General features: G+C 40.6%; 1 protein-coding gene across 1 annotated transcript in view; it reads left to right on the forward strand.

Moving 5' to 3' along the window:
* The window catches only part of CRYBG3 (crystallin beta-gamma domain containing 3), a 125,681-nt gene that overhangs the window by 33,186 nt on the left and 72,005 nt on the right, over nucleotides 1-20,490 (forward strand). The window contains exon 3 of the mRNA XM_052639667.1: nucleotides 13,499-13,920. Coding sequence (XP_052495627.1) covers nucleotides 13,499-13,920 — 422 coding nt within the window. The remainder of the gene's footprint in view (nucleotides 1-13,498; nucleotides 13,921-20,490) is intronic.

A 20,490-nucleotide genomic window follows, 5' to 3' on the forward strand; every position in this document is an offset into this window, starting at 1 on the left:
CAGAGGGAGAGGGGAAATGGTAGTCAAATTTAAACAGACTGGATGTTTTCATAGTTAGGAGAAATTTAATTTCTGAAGTAATTTTTGGAATAAATTATGGCCTTAATGCATGCTTGCTACCTTTATTCTCAGCAATGCAAATAGCCATATGACATCAATTTAATATCAAAATTAAAAGTGTTTCTTTTTCAAGTATAAGAACTCTTTTTAAAAATTTTAACTGTAATTGGCCTTGGAACTCCACATATAAACAGGTTAAAGCAAAGCTCCCCCGTTGGTGATGGGAATGAGTAGCCTGGAGCCTCAGAGTCAGCCACTACTCCCTGCCTCTGCCAGACATGGCACCTCCTTGGAACAAGTTTTTAAATTACAAGCAGTGATGGAAAGAACAGTTTTTGGAATCATATGTATCTGGGCTTGAATCCTAGGTCTCTATGTGGTAGCTTTCTAATCTTGGAAAATTTATTCAGCCTGTCTGAACTTTGCTTGTTCTCTTTAGTCAGGGCAGGCAGGGAGAGGGGAAAGGGGTGTCTTACTCTTATTTTACAGAAATGTTTTAGAATGAACTGAGATAACATGGGCTGCACTGTACAATACCTGACATAGAGGAGGTCCTCAGGAGAAGAGCCGCCTTCTTGTCACATGAAGTCTGACTCCAGCTTAGAATCTAACTCTTTAAGAATGGTACTACTTTTTCTGTGTGTCCAGAAATCAACTATTGGAAGCATTGATTTTTCTGTCACACTTGAAGGCACACATGAACATATGTACAGACACTGAATTTTAGCTAGAAGTCGAAGCATCTCACCCCTTGATTGCTTCTTTAAAGACTAAGTCCCGTCAAGGTGCCTGAAGTGGAGATGACAATGTGTGTTACTGTTCACGTGACCAAACTGCCAGAACTGAAGCCTGTCAGTGTAGCTGACACTGATCTGGGGCCTTGATATCCCAGCGTTCTTGAATGTTGAATGTATTGCATGGTATCTGGTGTGATTTGCTACTACTCCAACCTCTTGTAGACCTCACTTAGTCCTACTCTGTGGTTTGATGGAGTACCTTGTCAGAGTGGAAACTGGGGATGAAGGGTCATGTAGCTACTCCAGACTTTTGTGAGTAAATACACCTCCAGAAGTGCCAGATACTGATTTGAGAACATCAGAAGGAGCTCAAGAAAGCTCTCCTAGAATTAAAAACATTTATTATCGTGGCCCAGTGTTTTCACTGGAGAAGTCTTTATACCATAACAGGAGGGAATGGCTTTTCTTCTGTTACGTTGTCAACTTCTTTTCTTACCTTACACACCTGCCCTTGTTGATTTCACTTTTACCTACATTTTAGCCTACAACAAAGCTGTCCTTCCAGCCCAGTATGTTGTTCTGAGCTTCAGGGTGATGGAGCTGGTTCTTTGATGGGCCTTTCCTAGGAATGTCACTGGGTATGAGATTTGACTCAAAGTTGAATTCAGTGTATTTTATCCTAACTTCCTTCTGTTCCCATATTCCCTGTCCTGCCAAAAAAAGTTAAAGTCATGTTCGACTCTTTGCAACCCCATGGACTGTGGCCTGCCAGGCACCTCTGTCTGTGGAATTCTCCAGGCCAGAATACTGGAGTGGATAGCTGTTCCCTCCTCCAGGGGATCTTCCCAACCCAGGGATCCAACCCAGGTCTCCCGTATTGCAGGCAGATTCTTTACCGTCTGAGCCACCAAGGAAGCAAAAGTCCTGCCAAAAGGTGCCATCAATTACTCAGTCTTGACATCAGAGAACGATTCTGCCAAGCAGTATGTTGTGGCCAGATATCTTAGGAGAAAACTAACTAGAATTCTCTAGTAGGCATCTGGTTTTAGTTTATAAATGCCCAATTTGGGTAACCATTAGTAATCTAGGTAATGGTCCTACTCGTGATGAAAGCATAAAGTTGTTTGCCTTCACCTTGTGGTGATTTTGTTTATTGGAAGATATACACATGCACATGTATATGTGTATGTGGGCAGTTTCCATTCTGAAAAACTTGAGTTGTAGTAATTTCCCAGGCAAAGAGGGCAAGGGATATATGGTGTCAGCAGTGATAATACTGTTGTGCAAAGACATACCTATAGTAAGAGGAAGCAAGAGGGGAGAGGAGTAGAAAATAGGTCTCTAGAATATCTGAGAACACACATGGTGACATCAGGCCCTATAGCCATTACAAGTGACAAGAGATGGAATCAAAGGCGCATGGGAGCTCGATCCACCAGGACCTTGAATGCCATGCTAGGAGGTCTGGATTTTATCCTGACAAGGGTGCACAGGCATGGGAGCCCTTTAGGGATGGTCAGATTTGAAATCTGAAACATTGCTGTGGCTATTGTGTGGAGACTTTAGGAATGGAAGCAGGGACACAGGTTAAGTTACTCACTGCCAGCGGCTTTCTCGGGGCGAGGTCATGGTGTCCTGGAGTTTCATTGACTGTTCAACAAGTGGGAATGTTACAGTTTACAGAAAATGGGCAAGAATGGAGACACAGCATGGTCAAGTTCAGTTTGGATGTACTGAGTTGGAGGTTCCAGTGAAGAGTTCAGGTGGCTAGCTGATGATTGGATATACAGTCTGAGTTGAGAATACACATCTGGGAATCATCAGATTGATCAGTAAGAAATGAGAACTCTTAAGAAGATCATGAAGGTAAAGTGGCCCTGGGCTGGAAGCTGGAAAAACGTGATATGTAAAGAAAGGATGGCTAGAAGGAGGCGGAGAGAATGTTGAGAGAAGAAGCGAAACCTCGGGGTGATGTCATGGGAGCCAAAGGGAGATTGGCTTTCAGGATCAGATCCAGTCTCACCTCCTGTAGACATACCACATTAGATCAGAGCAGAAAAAGTATGTTGAATGAACAAGTGTGAAAGTGTCTCTGAAGCCAGATTGCAGGGGCTATAAAGAGTCACTGAGAGGAAAGGGAAAGAAGATGGTGACAGTTGGTAACTTCTGTCAATGAGTTGGTAGTGAAGAAAGGAGAAATCTTTCCCTGGACTTAAACTTTGAGTGGTGGGCTTATGGACAGGGGCAGATGAGGAAGTGAGGGGGCTGTTTAGAAGACATCAAGTACTATGAAGTAGTGCCCTGGTGGATCCTTGGAGGAGGAGTCATCCTCCCTGCATTGTGAGGGCAAATGAAGGAAGTGGGACTGATGCCTTCTCTGTGATGCAGATAGAGGAGGGGTGGGGGCAGGACTATGAGAGAGCATCTCTGTGAAGTGAAAGGTAGGGTCCTCTGCCCAGCAAGGGATGAGGTGGTGGAGGGGGCATGACTTAAGAGATGTGGTAAAGGTTTGAAATAGCTTTCATGGGAAATGGGGAGGTTGCAGACTGATTTCCAGCAGAAACTGTAAATCGTGAACTGTTGGCCGACTGCATCCTCTTAGCTGTGGGTATCCCCATGGATTTTTAAGCCAAGACATAGTTACTTTGTGGAAAAAGATAAAACCAGAATTTTGGGGGGTGGGGATGACCAAAGAACAAACAAAAGAAGCTTTGAGTGTGTTAGCCATGTTTGATGACTGGATAGAAAAGATATGAAAATTTGTGGGAACTGAGACAGAACAAGAGAGGCCTGAATCTGTGATGATGCAGAAAGACTGATGCACCGGGCACAGTGGGGTAAGAGAGCTGAAAAGATGAGAGGGTGTGAATGCTTCGGGAATGCCGGAGATTGAGATTCTCAGGCTGGGTGCTTATGGGTAAAGATAAGGGTCAGGGTTAGCCAAACAGTAAGGCCCAGCAGAAGTGGAGGTCATTGGAGGGTGCTGAGGAACTGGGGCTCAAGGTGTTGTAAGAATCATGCCTGCTATGCACGATGAAGGCAGAGCCTGAGGGAGAAGGGATGCCCAACCCATGTGCCAGAGAGACTAAAGGAGGAGTCATGTGGCTCTTCACTGTTTCTCGCTCAACAGGCGCTTTGCTGACACTCCCTATCCCTTGACCATCTTGACCTTGTTCCCTGTGCCATTCACCATGTTGGGACAGCACCTGCCACTTGTTAGAGACTACCAAAGGAGGTGACATACTTATGCCCATTAGACCTGAAAACAAGTTCTTACATCACTGGAATGTACACTCTTATGAAAGCAGGACTGTTGGGTTTTGTTTTGTTTTTCACTGTTGCATCAAAGCACGGGGCAGTATCTTACAATTCATCACTTAGAGAAGAATGAATACCTTGCCATCGACATTGGCCCTGACTGCTCCTTGGTACCTGGTGACAGCCCCTGGCTGCCTTCCCCCAATGCTCTTCCAAGTCCTCTCAATTTGGGGAGCTCAGATCCCAGCTCCACCTCTGCATCCCTCCTTCAGCTAAGCATCTCTGCTCTCACTTCTGAGGTCAGAGCCACGTGTTAGACCTTGCTCATCACCTTCTCCCCCTTACAGAATTGCTCAGGCTTTAGCTGCTTCCTTATCACTGTAGTTGGAAGAGGAAGTATTCCTGCAACACTCCGAGGCTCATGCTTCCTCTTTTTTAGACACATTAGGGACTGTACTCTTCATCTCATCACCTTCTGCTTTTCTTTCTTGAACCTGTCATCCTTATCTTGTTCAGCAGTTACTCCCTCCCCACCAGGTATACAGCTGATCCATAAAACAGGAATAAAAAGACATTTCTTCTGTCTTGGACCTTAAACTGTCACCTTTCCTCCCCTTTTTTCTAGTTAAAAAAAATCTCTCAGAAGTGTTCCCCTCTATTTGCCAAGTGTTCCTGTTTCCTTGCTATGTGTCCACTATTTAACACCTTGGGTTTAGGGCTGTTCTCACGAATTCCTGAGCTCTTTTGACTATTTTTCCTGTATTCCTAGGGATTCCCTATGGTCTTCAGTTCCTTTGTTTATTAATCCAGCAAGTATTTAAGCACCTCTTATTGTCAGGCACATTTCAAGATGCTAAACATAACAGCAATGAATAAAACAGACAAATAATCCTGCCCTTGTGGCTTTTACTTTCTAGAGAAAGAAACATATCAAATAATGTGTGTTTGTGAAATATGTATTTGATACTAGCAGGTACATAGGAGAAAAATAAGGCAGAGAAGAGATGCAGGCAGTTTCAGAGTGGAGGAGTTTACTGTTTTAGACTGAGTGACTGGGGAAACTTACAGTGAAGGGATGACAGTTAAGTAAAGGTCTGAGGGCGGTGAGGGGGAGTAAGTCGATAGCTCTGTGGGGGAAGAAAATGCTGGCAGAGAGACGAGTGAATGCATGGTTCCTGAGGTATGAGTGGGCCTCATGTTTCTGAAGAACAGTGAGAAGCACCGTCCTCCTCTTCCTTGGCCTCGCAGTGGCATTGGCCATTTGCTCCCCTTTGCTTTTGGAAATGTCTGCTGGGATGACTGTTCTGGTTTTGGCCTTCCCCATCTCTTTCACTGATTGTTTCCTTCTTTGTTCCTGCCTTTTAATCTCCCCCCGCCCCCCAATGCTTTTTTGTTAGTCCTGCTTTCCCCTGCACATGCTGTGTATCACCAAATCACATTCTTAACTGGGCTCTGACTGCTTCACCGGGGACCACAGATTCAATTCGTCTGACATGGACTTTGTTGCCTCACCTCCCCCAACCCCGACAAAGGCTCTTGCCTTCTTTTTTCCTTGTCCATTTTTGGCTTAACTACTTAGTCTCCCCATTTAGAAAACTTAGTTATCTGTGACTTTGTTATCCCTCACCCGCCACTTCTAGTTGGTCATCTTATTGACCTCATTCTCCCTCCTCTGTGCCTGAGTCGTCTTCAGCGACACCCCTGCCGTAATAAACTTACTTCACACTATGTGTGCTCAACATGTGCTCCACCCTGTCTCAAATACTCTTCTCACCCTTCAGGAGCAAGCGCAAATGTTACCTCCTCTCTGCAATGGATTCTCCCGTATGTCCAACTCTTTAGAGCCCCATGGACTATATAGCCCACCAGGTTCCTCTGTCCATGGAATTCTCCAGGCAGGAATACTGGCATGGATAGCCATTCCCTTCTCCAAGGGATCTTAAGCACTAACATCCATTGAATCATTGGAAATGCAAGAGAGTTCCAGAAAAACATCTACCTCTGCTTTATTAACTACGCCAAAGCCTTTGACTGTGTAGATCACGACAAACTCTGGAAAATTCTTCAAAAGATGGGAATACCAGACCACCTTATCTGCCTCCTGAGAAATCTGTATGCAGATCAAAAAGCAACAGTTAGAATTGGACATGGAACAACAGACTGGTTCCGTATAGGGAAAGGAGTACATCAAGCTTGTATGACTTATATGCAGAGTATATCATGCGAAATGCCAGAATGAATGAAGCACAAGCTGGAATCACGATTGCTGGGAGAAATGTCAATAACCTCAGATATGCAGATGACACCACCCTTACAGCAGAAAGCAAAGAAGAATTAAAGGGCCTCTTGGTGAAAGTTAAAGACAAGTGCAAAACAGTTGGCTTAAAACTCAGCATTCAGAAAACTAAGATCATGGCATTTGGTCCCATCACTTCATGGCAAATAGATGGGGAGACAGTGAAAACAATGAGAGCCTTTTTTTTTTTTTTTGGCTCCAAAATCACTGCAGATGGTGACTGCAGCCATGAAATTAAAAGACACTTGCTCCTTGGAAGAAAAGTGATGACAAACCTAGACTGCACATTAAAAAGCAGAGACATTACTTTGCCAACAAATGTCTGTCTAGTCAAAGCTAGAGAGTTGGACTATAAAGAAAGCTGAGTGCCAAAGAATTGATGATTCTGAACTGTAGTGTTGGAGAAGACTCTTGAGAGTCCCTTGGACTGCAAGGAGATCCAACCAGTCAGTCCTATAGGAAATCAATCCTGAATATTCTTTGGAAGGACTGATGTTGAAGCTGAAACTCCAGTAGTTTGTCCACGTGATAAAAGAACTGACTCATTGGAAAAGACCCTGATGCTAGAAAAGATTGAAGACAGGAGGAGAAGGGGATGACAGAGGATGAGATGGTTGGATGGCATCACAGACTCGATGGACTTAAGTTTGAGGAAGCTCCAAGAGTTGGTGATGGACAGGGAAGCTTGGCATGCTTCAGTCCTTGGGGTTGCAAAGAGTCAGACCTGACTGACCAACCGATTGTGTACATAACTCTTCTGTGCTCCACATGGTGGATGCAATGATGAGTATCTTGCTAGACTGTCAGCTCCTTGAATCCACAACTAAGTCTTATTAATCATTGTACCTAATGCTTTCCTGTGTTTTCCTGTTTTGGGCACATAGCAAAGAGGATAGACAGACAGATGAATTTGGACCTAAGCATACTGCATTACCACATACTGAGTATGTAGGGGGAAAAATTAAATTCCCAAAAATACATATGCCTTCATAAGTAGTCTTTATATGTTATATGCAGAGTACCAGCATCTTTGAGGACAACTGGAATCAACGTTTTATTAGTGTTTGTTTGAATCCTGAGTGTTTTCATTCTGTTTCTCACTTGTTGAATCAGTGGCAGATAGTCCAGTTGGCAGGTGACATTGGCCCTTAGCTTGTGGCAGGCTGAACTTCATTGCTGTCTAGGCTGTTATTTTATATCAGACTTTTAGTATGTAGTTATATAAATACACAGTTTGTCATGTTAATAAACAGGGCCCTTTCCTGCTAATTTTGGTCTCTAAATACTTTTGAGTGTTTTTGTTGTTGTTTTGGTGGTGTTGTTAAAGGTATTTTAATTACTGACACAAATTTCTCATAGGATTATTAGGCCAAAATTAAGTAACTAATAAATTAAAGGAAACTGAGAAAATGTTCTTATTACATTTAAGATACAGGGATTCTGGGATAGCAAAGAAGTGATTATTGAAAGGAAGGAGAATTAAGTGGTTTTTAAAAAATTTATATATATATCACTCTAAAAAGGTTAAATGTGAAGGCATTCACTAGTTTAGCAAAATGTATCTTCCTTGCTTAGGAAACAGTCCATTATATATTTAAAAAATTTTTTTAATTGATTGATGATTGTTTTATAATATTGGTTTGATTTCTGTCATATATCAACATGAGTTAACCATAGGTATACATTAGCCCCCTCCCTCTTAAATCTCTCTCCCACCTCCTGCCCATCCCCACCCCTCTAGGTTATTACAGAGCCCCAGTTTGAGTTCCCTGAGTCATAAACAGCAGATCCCATTGGCTATCTATTTACATATGTTAGTGTATACGCATCCATGCTAGCCTCTCCGTTCATCTCACCATCTCCCTCTTCTCCCCGTCTCTTGTCCCTAAGTCTGTTCTCTATGTCTGTGTTACGTATTAACACATATATATGGCATCTAGAAGGATGCTACTAATGAGGTTCAGTACCATCCTTCTGGATGCCATATATATGTGTTAATACACGATAATTTGTTTTTCTCTTTCTGACTTACTTCACTCTGTATAATAGGTTCTAGGTTCATCCACCTCATTAGAACTGACTCAGATGCATTCCTTTTTATGGCTGAGTAGTATTCCATCGTATAAATGTACCACAACTTCTTTATCCATTCATCTGTCAGAAGACATCTAGGTTGCTTCCATGTCTATCGGCTATTGTAAATAGTGCTGTAGGGAACATTGGGGTACATATATTTTTTTCAGTGTTGGTTTCTTCAATGTATATGCCTAGGAGTCGGATTTCTGGGTTGTGTGGTGGCTTTATTCCTAGTTTTTTAAGGACTCTCCATACTGTCTTCCACTGTGGCTCTATCAATTTATATTCCCACCAGCAGTGAAGGAGGGTTCCCTTTTCTCCACACCCATTCCAACACTTGTTGTTTGTGGATTTTTATTATGGCCATTCTCATTGGTGCAAGGTGATATCTCATTGTAATTTTGATTTGCATTTGTCTAATAATGAGACACAAGCTGGAATCAAGATTGCTGGGAGAAATATCAATAACCTCAGATATGCAGATGACACCACACTTATGGCAGAAAGTGAAGAGGAACTAAAAAGCCTCTTGATGAAAGTGAAAGTGGAGAGTGAAAAAGCTGGCTTAAAGCTCAACATTCAGAAAACGAAGATCATGGCATCTGGTCCCATCACTTCATGGGAAATAGATGGGGAAACAGTGGAAATGGTGTCAGACTTTATTTTTTTCGGTCTTCAAAATCACTGCAGATGGTGACTGCAGCCATGAAGTTAAAAGATGCTTCCTCCTTAGAAGAAAAGTTATGACCAACCTAGATAGCATATTCAAAAGCAGAGTCATTACTTTGCCGACTAAGGTCTGTCTAGTCAAGGCTATGGTTTTTCCAGTGGTCATGTATGGATAGACTATAAAGAAAGCTGAGCACTGAAGAATTGATGCTTTTGAACTGTGGTGTTGGAGAAGACTCTTGAGAGTCCCTTGGACAGCAAGGAGATCCAACCAGTCCATTCTGAAGATCAGCCCTGGGATTTCTTTGGAAGGACTGATGCTGAAGCTGAAACGCCAGTATTTTGGCCACCTCATGTGAAGAGTTGACTCATTGGAAAAGACTCTGATGCTGGGAGGGACTGGGGGCAGGAGGAGAAGGGGACGACAGAGGATGAGATGGCTGGATGGCATCACAGATTCGATGGACGTGAGTCTGAGTGAACTCCGGGAGTTGGTGATGGACAGGGAGGCCTGGCGTGCTGCGATTCATGGGGTTGCAAAGAGTGAGACACGACTGAGCGACTGAACTGAACTGAATAATGAGTGATGTTGAGCATCTCTTCATGTGTTTATTAGCCCTCCATATGTCTTCTTTGGAGAATTGTCTGATTAGGCCTTTTGCCCACTTTTTGATTGCTTGCTTGTTTTTCTGGTATTGAGTTGTATGAGCTGCTTACATATTTTGGAAAGTAATCCTTTGTCAGTTGTTTCATTTGGTATTATTATCTCCCTTCTGAGGGTGTCTTTTCACCTTGTTTATAGTTTACTTTGCTATGCAAAAGCTTTAATTCAGTTCAGTTCAGTTCAGTTCAGTCACTCAGTCGTGTCCGACTCTTTGCAACCCCATGAATCGCAGCACACCAGGCCTCCCTGTCTATCACCAACTCCTGGAGTTCACTCAGACTCACGTCCATCGAGTCAGTAATGCTATCCAGCCATCTCATCCTCTGTCGTCCCCTTCTCCTCCTGCCCTCAGTCCCTCCTAGCATCAGAGTCTTTTCCAATGAGTCAACTCTTCGCATGAGGTGGCCAAAGTACTGGAGTTTCATCTTCAGCATCATTCCTTCTAAAGAAATCCCAGGGCTGATCTTCAGAATGGACTGGTTGGATCTCCTTGCAGTCCAAGGGACTCTCAAGAGTCTTCTCCAACACCACAGTTCAAAAGCATCAATTCTTCGGCACTCAGCTTTCTTCACAGTCCAACTCTCACATCCATACATGACCACAGGAGAAACCATAGCCTTGACTAGATGGACCTTTGTTGGCAAAGTAATGTCTCTGCTTTTGAATATGCTATATAGGTTGGTCATAACTCTCCTTGTTAGGTCCCACTTATTTATTTTTGTTTTTATTTCCATTATTCCAGGGCGTGGGTCATAAAGGATATTGCTATGATTTATGTCATTCAGTGTTCTGCCTATGTTTTCTTCTACAAGTTTTATAGTTTCTGGTCTTATATTGATGTCTTTAATCCATTTTGAGTTTATCTTTGTGTATGGTGTTAGGAAGTGTTCTAATTTCATTCTTTTACATGTAGCTGTCCAGTTCTTCCAGCACTGCTTATTGAAGAGAGATTATCTTTTCCCATTGTGTATTCTTGCCTCCTTTGTGAAAGATAAGGTACCTATATGTGCGTGGATTATCTTTGGGCTTTCTGTCTTATTCCATTGGTCTATACTTCTATTTTTGTGCCAGTACCATACAGTTGGAAGCAGTCCATTGTATTTTGAAAGGAATTGTCAAGTAACTAAAAATAATTGAGGCAGTGAGATAAATAGTGTTGTTGATTTTATAGAAGTTTTTTGTCTTGATTTTATTGATGTCAAAAATGTAATCATTATACTGTTTTCCTTTAAAAAAAAAAACACTGCCCTAGTTTTATAAAACCCCCTTGTGAATCTGTATGCATTTTAAGAATATTGGTTTTATTTTAGTGAGTAGCGTACAGTTCGCTTAAGCATTGTGGCTGGCCATTACAACAAAGTAAATGGGGTAAAGGACAAAAAAAAACATAACACATGATCACTTTCAGAATGTCCTCTAGCGTATTTTCTGCTGTCATATTGAGAGGCTATTTAAGCTGTTGACATGAGAAGAGAGCGCCGTTCATTTATAGAGCAGGCCCCCATAAAGAGCAGAAGGCTGGGTGGATGAGGTGGAGACATGTGGGATTGAGTTGCAGTTGAAACCAGTAAAAGGTGAGACTTTGACTCTAGAAGGCTGGTGGTATTCTAAATGTAAAAGACTCACAAGTTATATCAAGGACCTAACACATAGAAAAATGCTAATATGTTTATTCAAAAATAGTCCTGTCTCCTAAGGTTGGAATAGACCTTGAAATATGGTTCACTTGAAATTAATTTCCTAGGCTAATGGGTTCTAAACATTTCACAACCATTCATATGCCAAGTATTATTAGTGGTTAGTGGAACACTCCTTTAAGCTGTTTTGAATTTGGATTAAAACAAGGAAGGAAGTGAACAAATGACATTTGGATGTTCTTGCCTTCTTGAAGATCAGCTTCTTACAAAACTTCATCCTATGAACCTGCAGTGGCCTCAGGTGGTTTCACCTTGGCATGCTGATATTTTTCTGACTCACACTTGAGCTTTCCTTTTATAAAGACCAGTGAGTGTGATGTCTGACAGATACTATCAGACGGCATTCCTCGTACAAGTAGGTGAATGAGCATGTTGGGAAAGGCAGGCTGAGTTGGCCCCTTTGCCTGAAGCTAAGGACGCTTTAGGCAGGAGAGAGCGTGGACTGCCAGCACGGTCACATGTTGTACACGTGAATGGAGTGTGCTTCACTGCTGCTGCGTTGCTTCAGTCGTGTCTGACTCTGTGTGACCCCATAGATGGCAGCCCACCAGGCTCCTCTGTCCCTGGGATTCTCCAGGCAAGAATACTGGAGTGGATTGCCATTTTCTCCTCCAATGCATGCATGCATGCTAAGTCGCTTCAGTCGTGTCTGTCTCTGTGTGACCCCATAGATGGCAGCCCACCAAGCTCCTCTGTCCCTGGGATTCTCCAGGCAAGAATACTGGAGTAGATTGCCATTTTCTCCTCCAATGCATGCATGCATGCTAAGTCGCTTCAGTTGTGTCTGACTCTGTGCAACCCTATGGACAGCAGCCCACCAGGCTCCTCTGTCCACAGGATTCTCTAGGCAAGAATAGTTTAGTGGGTTGCCATTTCCTTCTCCAGTGCTTCACTAGTAGGTTAATTATGAGCAGGTAAAACACACCCCTGAAAGTGTTCAGCATCTGCAAGAATTCCTGGTGCTGCCCACCATCTGCGTTAATGCATATATCAGGGCTTTGTGTTTTACCATTAAGTTTTCTTTTTTAATTTGGAGTATAATTGCTTTATAAGCTTGTGTTTCTGCTGTACAACAGAGTGAATCAGCTCCAAGTATTAACAGACATATATCCCCTCCCTCTGTCCTTCCTCCCCTGCCACATCCCACCCATCTAGGTCATCACAGAGCATCCGGCTGAGCTCCCCAAGCTGTACAGCAGGTTCCCAGGGCAGGAATAGAGACGTGTACACAGGGAGGGGAAAGGGAGGATGCTCTGAATTGGGAGAGTAGGTTTGACATGGATACACTTCCATGCATACCATGGAGAGTTTATAGTGGCCTTTTCCTCTCGTTGATACACCGTGCTGCTGTCTTTCCTCATCTTCTTGAGAAACAGTTTTCTATCATGTGGTAGCTTCAGGGGTTAAGACAATGCAGAAATTATGAAGTCTGTTTAGGTGTTGTCTGTATGGAGCACGTGAGAATACTGTCTATTAGTTTTGTAATAATAAAGGCTAAATTGAGATACATAGAAGGTTTGCTGTGATGTGTCCCTTTACTTATCTCTCCATACTTACCTTTCGCTCTTCTCATTTTACAACCTTACCTCCAGTCATTTTAAATTAGAAGCTGACTCCTCATTGGACATGGAGAGAAGATGGATGTGTGGGCTGGGAAAGGTCGTGGGGTGGGGGGAAGCAGAGAGAGAGGGGGATGAACAGGCATCCCACTGGCTCTGTCTGCGTCTCCTTGCAAGGGCACGTCCCACCCCCCCCAAGTAACCTCCTCTGCTCTCACCGCCCCCAAACCTAGACTAGTTAGCCCTGGGCTCCCACGTGGACTGTACTTGTCCCTTTGTGACATTTACCATATCATGTTGTTAACGCTGTGCTGACTGTGCCCTTTAGTAGGTTGTAAACTACTAAGAGGTGGAAGCCATCCGTCTCATTCACAGAAACATCCCTGGCCTTTAGCACAGAGAGTGTCACGCAATAGGTTAGCAGTCAGCCCGTGTCATTTTTAAAATGATGATGCTTAATATTCTCTGTTTTGTTTTCCAAGATTCCCCAAAGTGAGGACAAAAGGACCCAGGTCCAGCAGCTGATCACTGTGCCAACACAGGAAGATTCCAAAAAGCCCAACGACCTTTCCAGTTCCACTTCAGAGGCCAAAATAGGAGAAAGCGATAAACAGCCAAAAGAAAGCTTCTTCCAGTTTCTAGGTAACTTATTCAATATCTCAGGAAAGTCATCTCTCGGTGAAGCCAAGCAGTCTTCTTTCAAAGATGAACATGACAAACCTGAGAAAGACTTACGAAATCCCAGTCGTCATGAGGAAGGGGGCCAAAGGGAAAATGTTGGTGGCTCCCTGAGAACCCAGGCGCTTCCAGCAGAGGAACAGGAATCCAGCTCAGCTGAGCTCTCAGATGCCTTTTCTTTGGATACAACACAAGACAGTGAACAGGAAACTGGTGACTTGCTGCAGTAAGTTTAAAATTTACTTAGCTGAAAAATTGAGCTTTTGGACCTAGCCTTAGTTCTACTATTGACTAAGGGGATTTTGAAAAAATATTATGTCCCTGCTACTAGGTGAAAAATTACATGATTCTGTATATCATATCTAGGGACTTTTCAGCCATTTTAGTGGGTGGTACTAATATCTTCTGGTGCTAACTTGGTTATAGTACAAGATTTACTTCCTTTTTTTAAAAATAATTTTACTTATTAATTTTTGCCTGTGCTGGGTCTTGGTTGCTGCACACAGGCTTTCTCTAGCTGCAGTACTCAAGCTTCTCATGTGGTGGCTTCTCCTGTTGTGGAGCATGGGCTATAGAGCACAGGCTCAGTAGTTATGGCGCGTGGGCTTAGCTGCCACACAGCATGTGTTCCCTCCTGGGCCAGGGATCGAACCTATGTCTCCTGCATCGGCGGGCAGGTTCTTTACCACTGAGACACCAAGGAGGCCCAAAAGATTTATTTCTTATTTAAGACTTCTTTAAACGGGAGTGTTTTCTGTTGTCTGAATTCTTCTGTAGTCAGACAGGCAGTGGGTTCAGTATCTGCGTTCTGGGAACAAAAATAGTCCTATGATTTGTGTTCACATTCTATCAATATCATTTCTTTGTGGAATCCAATTAAAGGGATTAAGAGAAGAAATTGACTGTATTTATAAAAGTAGCCTTTTGAACCTTTCTCATAGCTCCAAGAAACAAATCTTGCACAAATTTAAGGAGCATTTCACCACCCCTTTTTTCTTTCTTTGATTAACAAATGGGCACTGACTTGTTATTCTTTTATTCAAATGAGCTAGAAAGAATATTTTCTATCCAGAAAATATTTATAACAATGTTGAATGCATTAGATATTTTGTGTAACATATAAGTATTCATTCATAGCTAGTAAGTATCTGGTTCATTGATTTTAATTTATCCTCTAGTTGAGAATTATTTTTATTATTTAAAGAGATCATCAATACTGTAGGCAGATATAGATGACAACTTAGAACTGTGTGATCCTTTGTAGTTTCAAAGTTTCCTCAGGCATGTGCTTTCAGTCAGTTCCTCATAGTAAGCTTTTAAGGTAGGTGTAGGCACAGACCCATTTTATGGTTGTGAGAACTGAGACCCCAAGTGGATTCAGGTTTGCCCATCAGGAATGCTGAGGGTGGGGCTTGCCCTACCAGATCTTAAAATGTTCCCATAAAGCTACATTTATTGAAATGATGTCATAATACTGGTGTAATATTTGCTAGATGCTTAAATGGAACAGAATAGACAGTCTGGAAATGAACCCTTGTCTATTTGAGCCTTCAAATGTGACAGCATTATGTATTCATGTAGAAAGGAAAACTTGAGGAAATTGGGTAACAATTGGGAGAAAAAAATAAAAACTAGATAATCATATCATTTTATATTAAAATTAGAGCAGAATAAAAATGATTAAGAAACATACAAAACTAAAAGCATCTAAGTGTGAATTATTTTGATGAGAAGCAATTTTCTAAGCATGATAGCAATGGAAAGTATTTGGAAAGAGAAAGTAGACAAAATTGCTTCCAATTTTCAAACTCTCTTATGTCAAAAACCTCGAGCAATACAGTAAATTGGCAAATGAGAATGCTTTAACTGACAAGCATTTTAGTTAGCTCACCAATAGAATAAAATGGGCAAACAATAAAAACAAGTCATTCAGATAAGTGAGGAAGAGATTTATTCTCACTAGCAATCAAGGAAATGCAAACTAAAGTGAGAACTTTTCTCCTACTAAACTGATAACGGTAATAAGTGATAATACTCTGTAGGAGTTGGAGTTGACTTGGCTAATGCTCATATACAGTGCTGTGAGTGGAGGGCTGCATGTATCAGGAACCTTGAGAAGCTTGTAGGTTATTACTAATGATATACAAAGGTGTTTATTGAAACATATGTAGGAACACATCATTGGTAACAAACGTCCAATAGCAGACAAATGGTTAAATTTGGGTACATTATAATAAAGTGAAAGTAAAGTAGCTCAGCCATGTCTGACTCTTTGCGACCCCCATGGACTGTAGCCTTCCAGGCTCCTCCGTCCATGAGAAAGGATTATCCAAAGCAATGATGTTCAAAGTTCAGTCCTTGGATCAGCATCACCTGGGAAGCATTAGAAATGCAAGTTATCTGACTCAGACCCAATAAATCATAGTCTCTAGGAGTGGGGCCCAACAACCATCTAACATCTCTCCCAGTGACTTTTTGTCTCTAAAGCAGTTTAAAATGGTGCACATTTTGAGGTTACGTGGGAATTGAGTAGAATCAAAGGTTTGTGGTTTTTCTTGTTTCTCCTTTGGGTTTGATTAGTAGGTCAGGTTATTTCCTTTGATATTAGACAATAGAAAATGGAAAAGGATACTGTGCCTCTTCTTTTTAGTAAAGCCCTCCTTGATGATAGAATAATTGCTTAAGGCAGTTTACCAGAACCACCTCAGCAAAGAACAGTGATTCTTAGAGGAAAGAGAAAGACCACGAGGCCTCCATTTTGACTGAGACACAGGCTTTCTCCAGCCCAGCTTCAGAAATCCTATAGATTATCAGGCTTAGAATTATTTATAGTGTTAGTAATGTTCTGTTAAAAACTGTCCATTTGTTTAGGAATTATTATATAAAAGTCAAATACTGTTTTGGTTAATAGTGCATTTTGACAGTATAATTACAGTCTGCTTATACCTGATTTTAGGCATTATTTCAATAATATATCTGGAGAAGATATTTACTAATTTTGAGAATCTGCATTTTAAAGGTTTAAGGTTTATTTCTGTGATATCAATTTGCTAAAATCATGGACATTTCATTTTTATTAAGAACATGTTGTTGTTGTTCACTTGCTAAATCCTGTCCATGTCTTTGCAACCCTGTTCAACTCTGTGCAACCCTGCAGACTATAGCACACTAGGCTCCTCTGTCTTCCACTATCTCCTAGAGTTTGCTCAAATTCATGTTCATTGAGTCAGTTATGAGCATGTTTCAAATATAAAACTTTATTTAAAATTGAATCTATACTTTTGAAATTACTAGAGATCCTTGGGTTGGGAAGATCCCCTGGAGAAGAGAAAGGCTACTCACTCCAGTGATCTGGCCTGGAGAATTCCATGGACTGTATAATCCATGGGATCGCAAAGGGTTGGACACGGCTGAATGACATCACATCACATCACTTTAATCACTATTAATAGAATTTTAAAATTTTAGACAACTTATTAGCTATAATTTGAAGTGTGTTTGTAAAAAATCCTCATCATAAAGCATTGTAAATGATTTCATTTTCAGTTAATTAAAAATAATAAAAATAGCTTTGTAATTGTTTTTATGTATGGTTGACTATATAGACTTCATTTTTAATATCCTTAAAGCCTTTAAGTAAACTTGTTTGATAACATTTTTTAGATTGCTTTCCATACTTTAACATCCTCCTGGTGTAATCTGTATAGGAAGCTACTTTGTTATTGGGTTGAAATTCTTGAAAATGTTCTATAATTCTTCCATTTTCAGCAGATTCCTATCATCTTGAGAAACTCTTCTGTCAAAACTTTATTGTGATCTTTTTTTTAATTGCTGGTTTTACAGCTTTTCTTTACATAGAAAAGTTAAGAATCTTCCCTATTGTGAGAGAAGATATTCTTAACTATATAATTTGAAAGAAAATAAATCTTAATGCTAAAAAAGTAGCTTAATCATACTTGCTAAAAGTGAATTAGGTAGATGTTTGCTCTAACACTATTATTTTCAGGCAGCTTTTACAGAATTTTCTTTGAAGAATGATGCATGTCTTTGGTTGACCTTTGTAGTATCAGATATATTGGATTTATCCAGGGTAGAGCACAGCCATGTGTAGTGAGCAGAGGCTTAGTAAGCCTTCACATGATAGGTAGGTATGTTTGGGCTGAAATGCATAAAAACCTTTTCACATTTTCAATCTGTACATCTGTTCCCTTAAATATTTGAATTTTTTAGATATTTTACTTTTCTATTAGTATTATTCAGATCACATACTTCAACTTTTATAGGAAAAGCTACACATCCTATACACAATTACATAACACATGACAATACATTTTTTATTTTGTGAAAACCTTTTTAATTTTCCATATTTAGCTTATTTGTAAAGTTATATATTTTTGACATTTCCATTTTGTTCCTGTTTCTTAATTCAAGAAAAACATAACAAAGGACAGTTTTACATTCTTAATACTGTTCAATTGTGAAGACTCAGCTACAACCTGTGAAAGAACGCTGTAGAAAATAAGACTATCTTGGCATGACTAACCATTTATAGAGTGTGAGTGTGGCTCATCAGTACCTGCAGGGACTAATTATAATACATGAAGCTAAGCTTGCGACTTTGATGTTCAGTGATTTTAACGTGGCATTGTAGTTGTTTAGTATAAAGAATGCATATTTTAGTTACAAGCGTGTAACATTTCCATACAGGATGCTGCCGGAGATTATCTCGTCAGAAATTTAAACTAGTTCATATAAATCAATTAAATCATTTCCGTTGAAAGTACCCAGAAAACTCCCCAAATGGAAAACAATTATTCTGCCAACCCTCCCTACAAAGGACTCCAAAACTACCAAAAGGCATTCCTACAGTGAACTGAAATTTTCCTGGAGTGGATTTTTCTCTGTGGTTTATCTTAATAGAAGTTATTTTAGATTAAGAGTTGCATTATTGGATTGATATAGAGTAAAATGGTTAGGATGGTGTTGGTAGTAAGAAAACCTAAGTTTTACTACACATGAAGAATAAACTTCAGGTCCTTCTCTCTCATGGCCTGTTTCTTTGGACATCATGTACATTTTGGAGATCTTTGGGGTGGAGGGAAAACATTGCAGTCTTGAAAGTAGATTTTTAATTATAAAATGTAAAAGCTTTTAAAAGAAAAATCAAACAAAACTTGTCATTTTTCATACTTCTGGATCTTGATATATTGTTTTGAAAAGCTCTTGTGCTTTCTGAATAATTTATGCATTTTAAAATAGGATCTCAGCAATGACATAAATTTACCTATATGTGTTTTTCTCTTAGACAGGTTCCCTTATCCAGCATTTTAACTTTGTTTCATAACTGTCTTTCGTCTAGCCTGAAACTCCTGCAGCAGCTAAAATCACTTCTCCAAAGCCAAGCTTTTCTCTACACATCTCATCTATACCTGTTTTAAAAGGGACAGTAAAAATAAATGAATGTAACCAATACAAATTTTGTATAATAGTGGTGCAGAGGATTTTAGAGGCCAGCAGTTATATAGGTTGAAATAAACAGTTTCAGCTAAAATTAAAGAACTTTGTAAGGGGCCAGGTGATGAAGATTTTACATCTCAGAAGTTTACTTTGTGTGTTATCATGCAGACAAATCTATCGTTCTTCATGGTGTTGCTTTAAAGTTGAGAAAAAACATCATTTTTAGTTATTGGAATAACTGGATTTCCTAGTTATTCATATGAGTTCTATAATGTTTTGTTAATTATATGTTTAACCTGAAAATGTTAGAATATACTTCAGGTTTTTCTACCATACATTTTTATAGTTGAGACACTAAAATGTAACTGTACTAGTTACATTTTAGTGTCTCAACTATAAACACAGAACTGAAAGCACTTTTGTATCAGCTTTTTTTGGATCCGATTAAGAAAGTCGAAAACAAATCGCTTAGCATTTAGTATCATTGCTTTACTTAAGCCATTCATCAATTTGCACAAAGCTATTAAACATACACGATTTGTCAGGTCTTTTGTAGGGCACTTAAAAATACAAAGATGATGAAGATATAGTGTCTGTCTTCCAACAGTCACTAGGTTAGTGGGGAAATAAATTGGTGCATAGATCTTTTTATGGCAAGTCTTTGCTCAGGGCCGTTTGTACCCAGAGATCAGAGACTAACTGCCCATTCTAGTAACAGTAAACAGGTCCCGGGGTGGGTTTGCATTAGAAATAACTTGGGAGCTGAGTCTCGGAGGGTATGAGTTTCTGTCTGGGGCTTGCATCGGAGAAGGGGAAAGAATAGCGTGTATGAAAGACCATAAGGCAGCATAGCATAGCATCAGAGCTCCCAGAGATAGATTCTCCAGAACAACGGATGCTGAGAATATCAGGAAATGTAGTCTAGGGCTGAGAAAAAATTGGGAATTGGTGCTAGAAATCTTTTTTGATTTCTGCATTTGCCCAGCCAGTTTAATACTCATTATGCTAACCTGGTGGCTCAGATGGTAAAGAATTTGCCTGCAATGTGGGAGACCGGGGTTGGGAAGATCCCCTGGAGGAGCATGGCAACCCACTCCAGCATTCTTGCCTGGAGAATCCCCATGGGCAGTGGAGGCTGGCAGGCCTCAGTCCATGGGGTTGCAAAGAGTCGGACACAGCTGAGTGACTAAACACAGCACATGCTAATTGAATCTCTAAAGAGCTTAACAGGAGAGAGGATTTTTAAGGCAATTCTGTCATTTATTGGCTTAAATATATGCTGAATACTTACGGCAGGCTAGACATCTTGCCAGGTGTTTTCTTTACAACTTCTCTGCCT

The sequence above is a fragment of the Budorcas taxicolor genome, chromosome 1, assembly GCF_023091745.1.
Source record: "Budorcas taxicolor isolate Tak-1 chromosome 1, Takin1.1, whole genome shotgun sequence".
NCBI lineage: Eukaryota > Metazoa > Chordata > Mammalia > Artiodactyla > Bovidae > Budorcas > Budorcas taxicolor.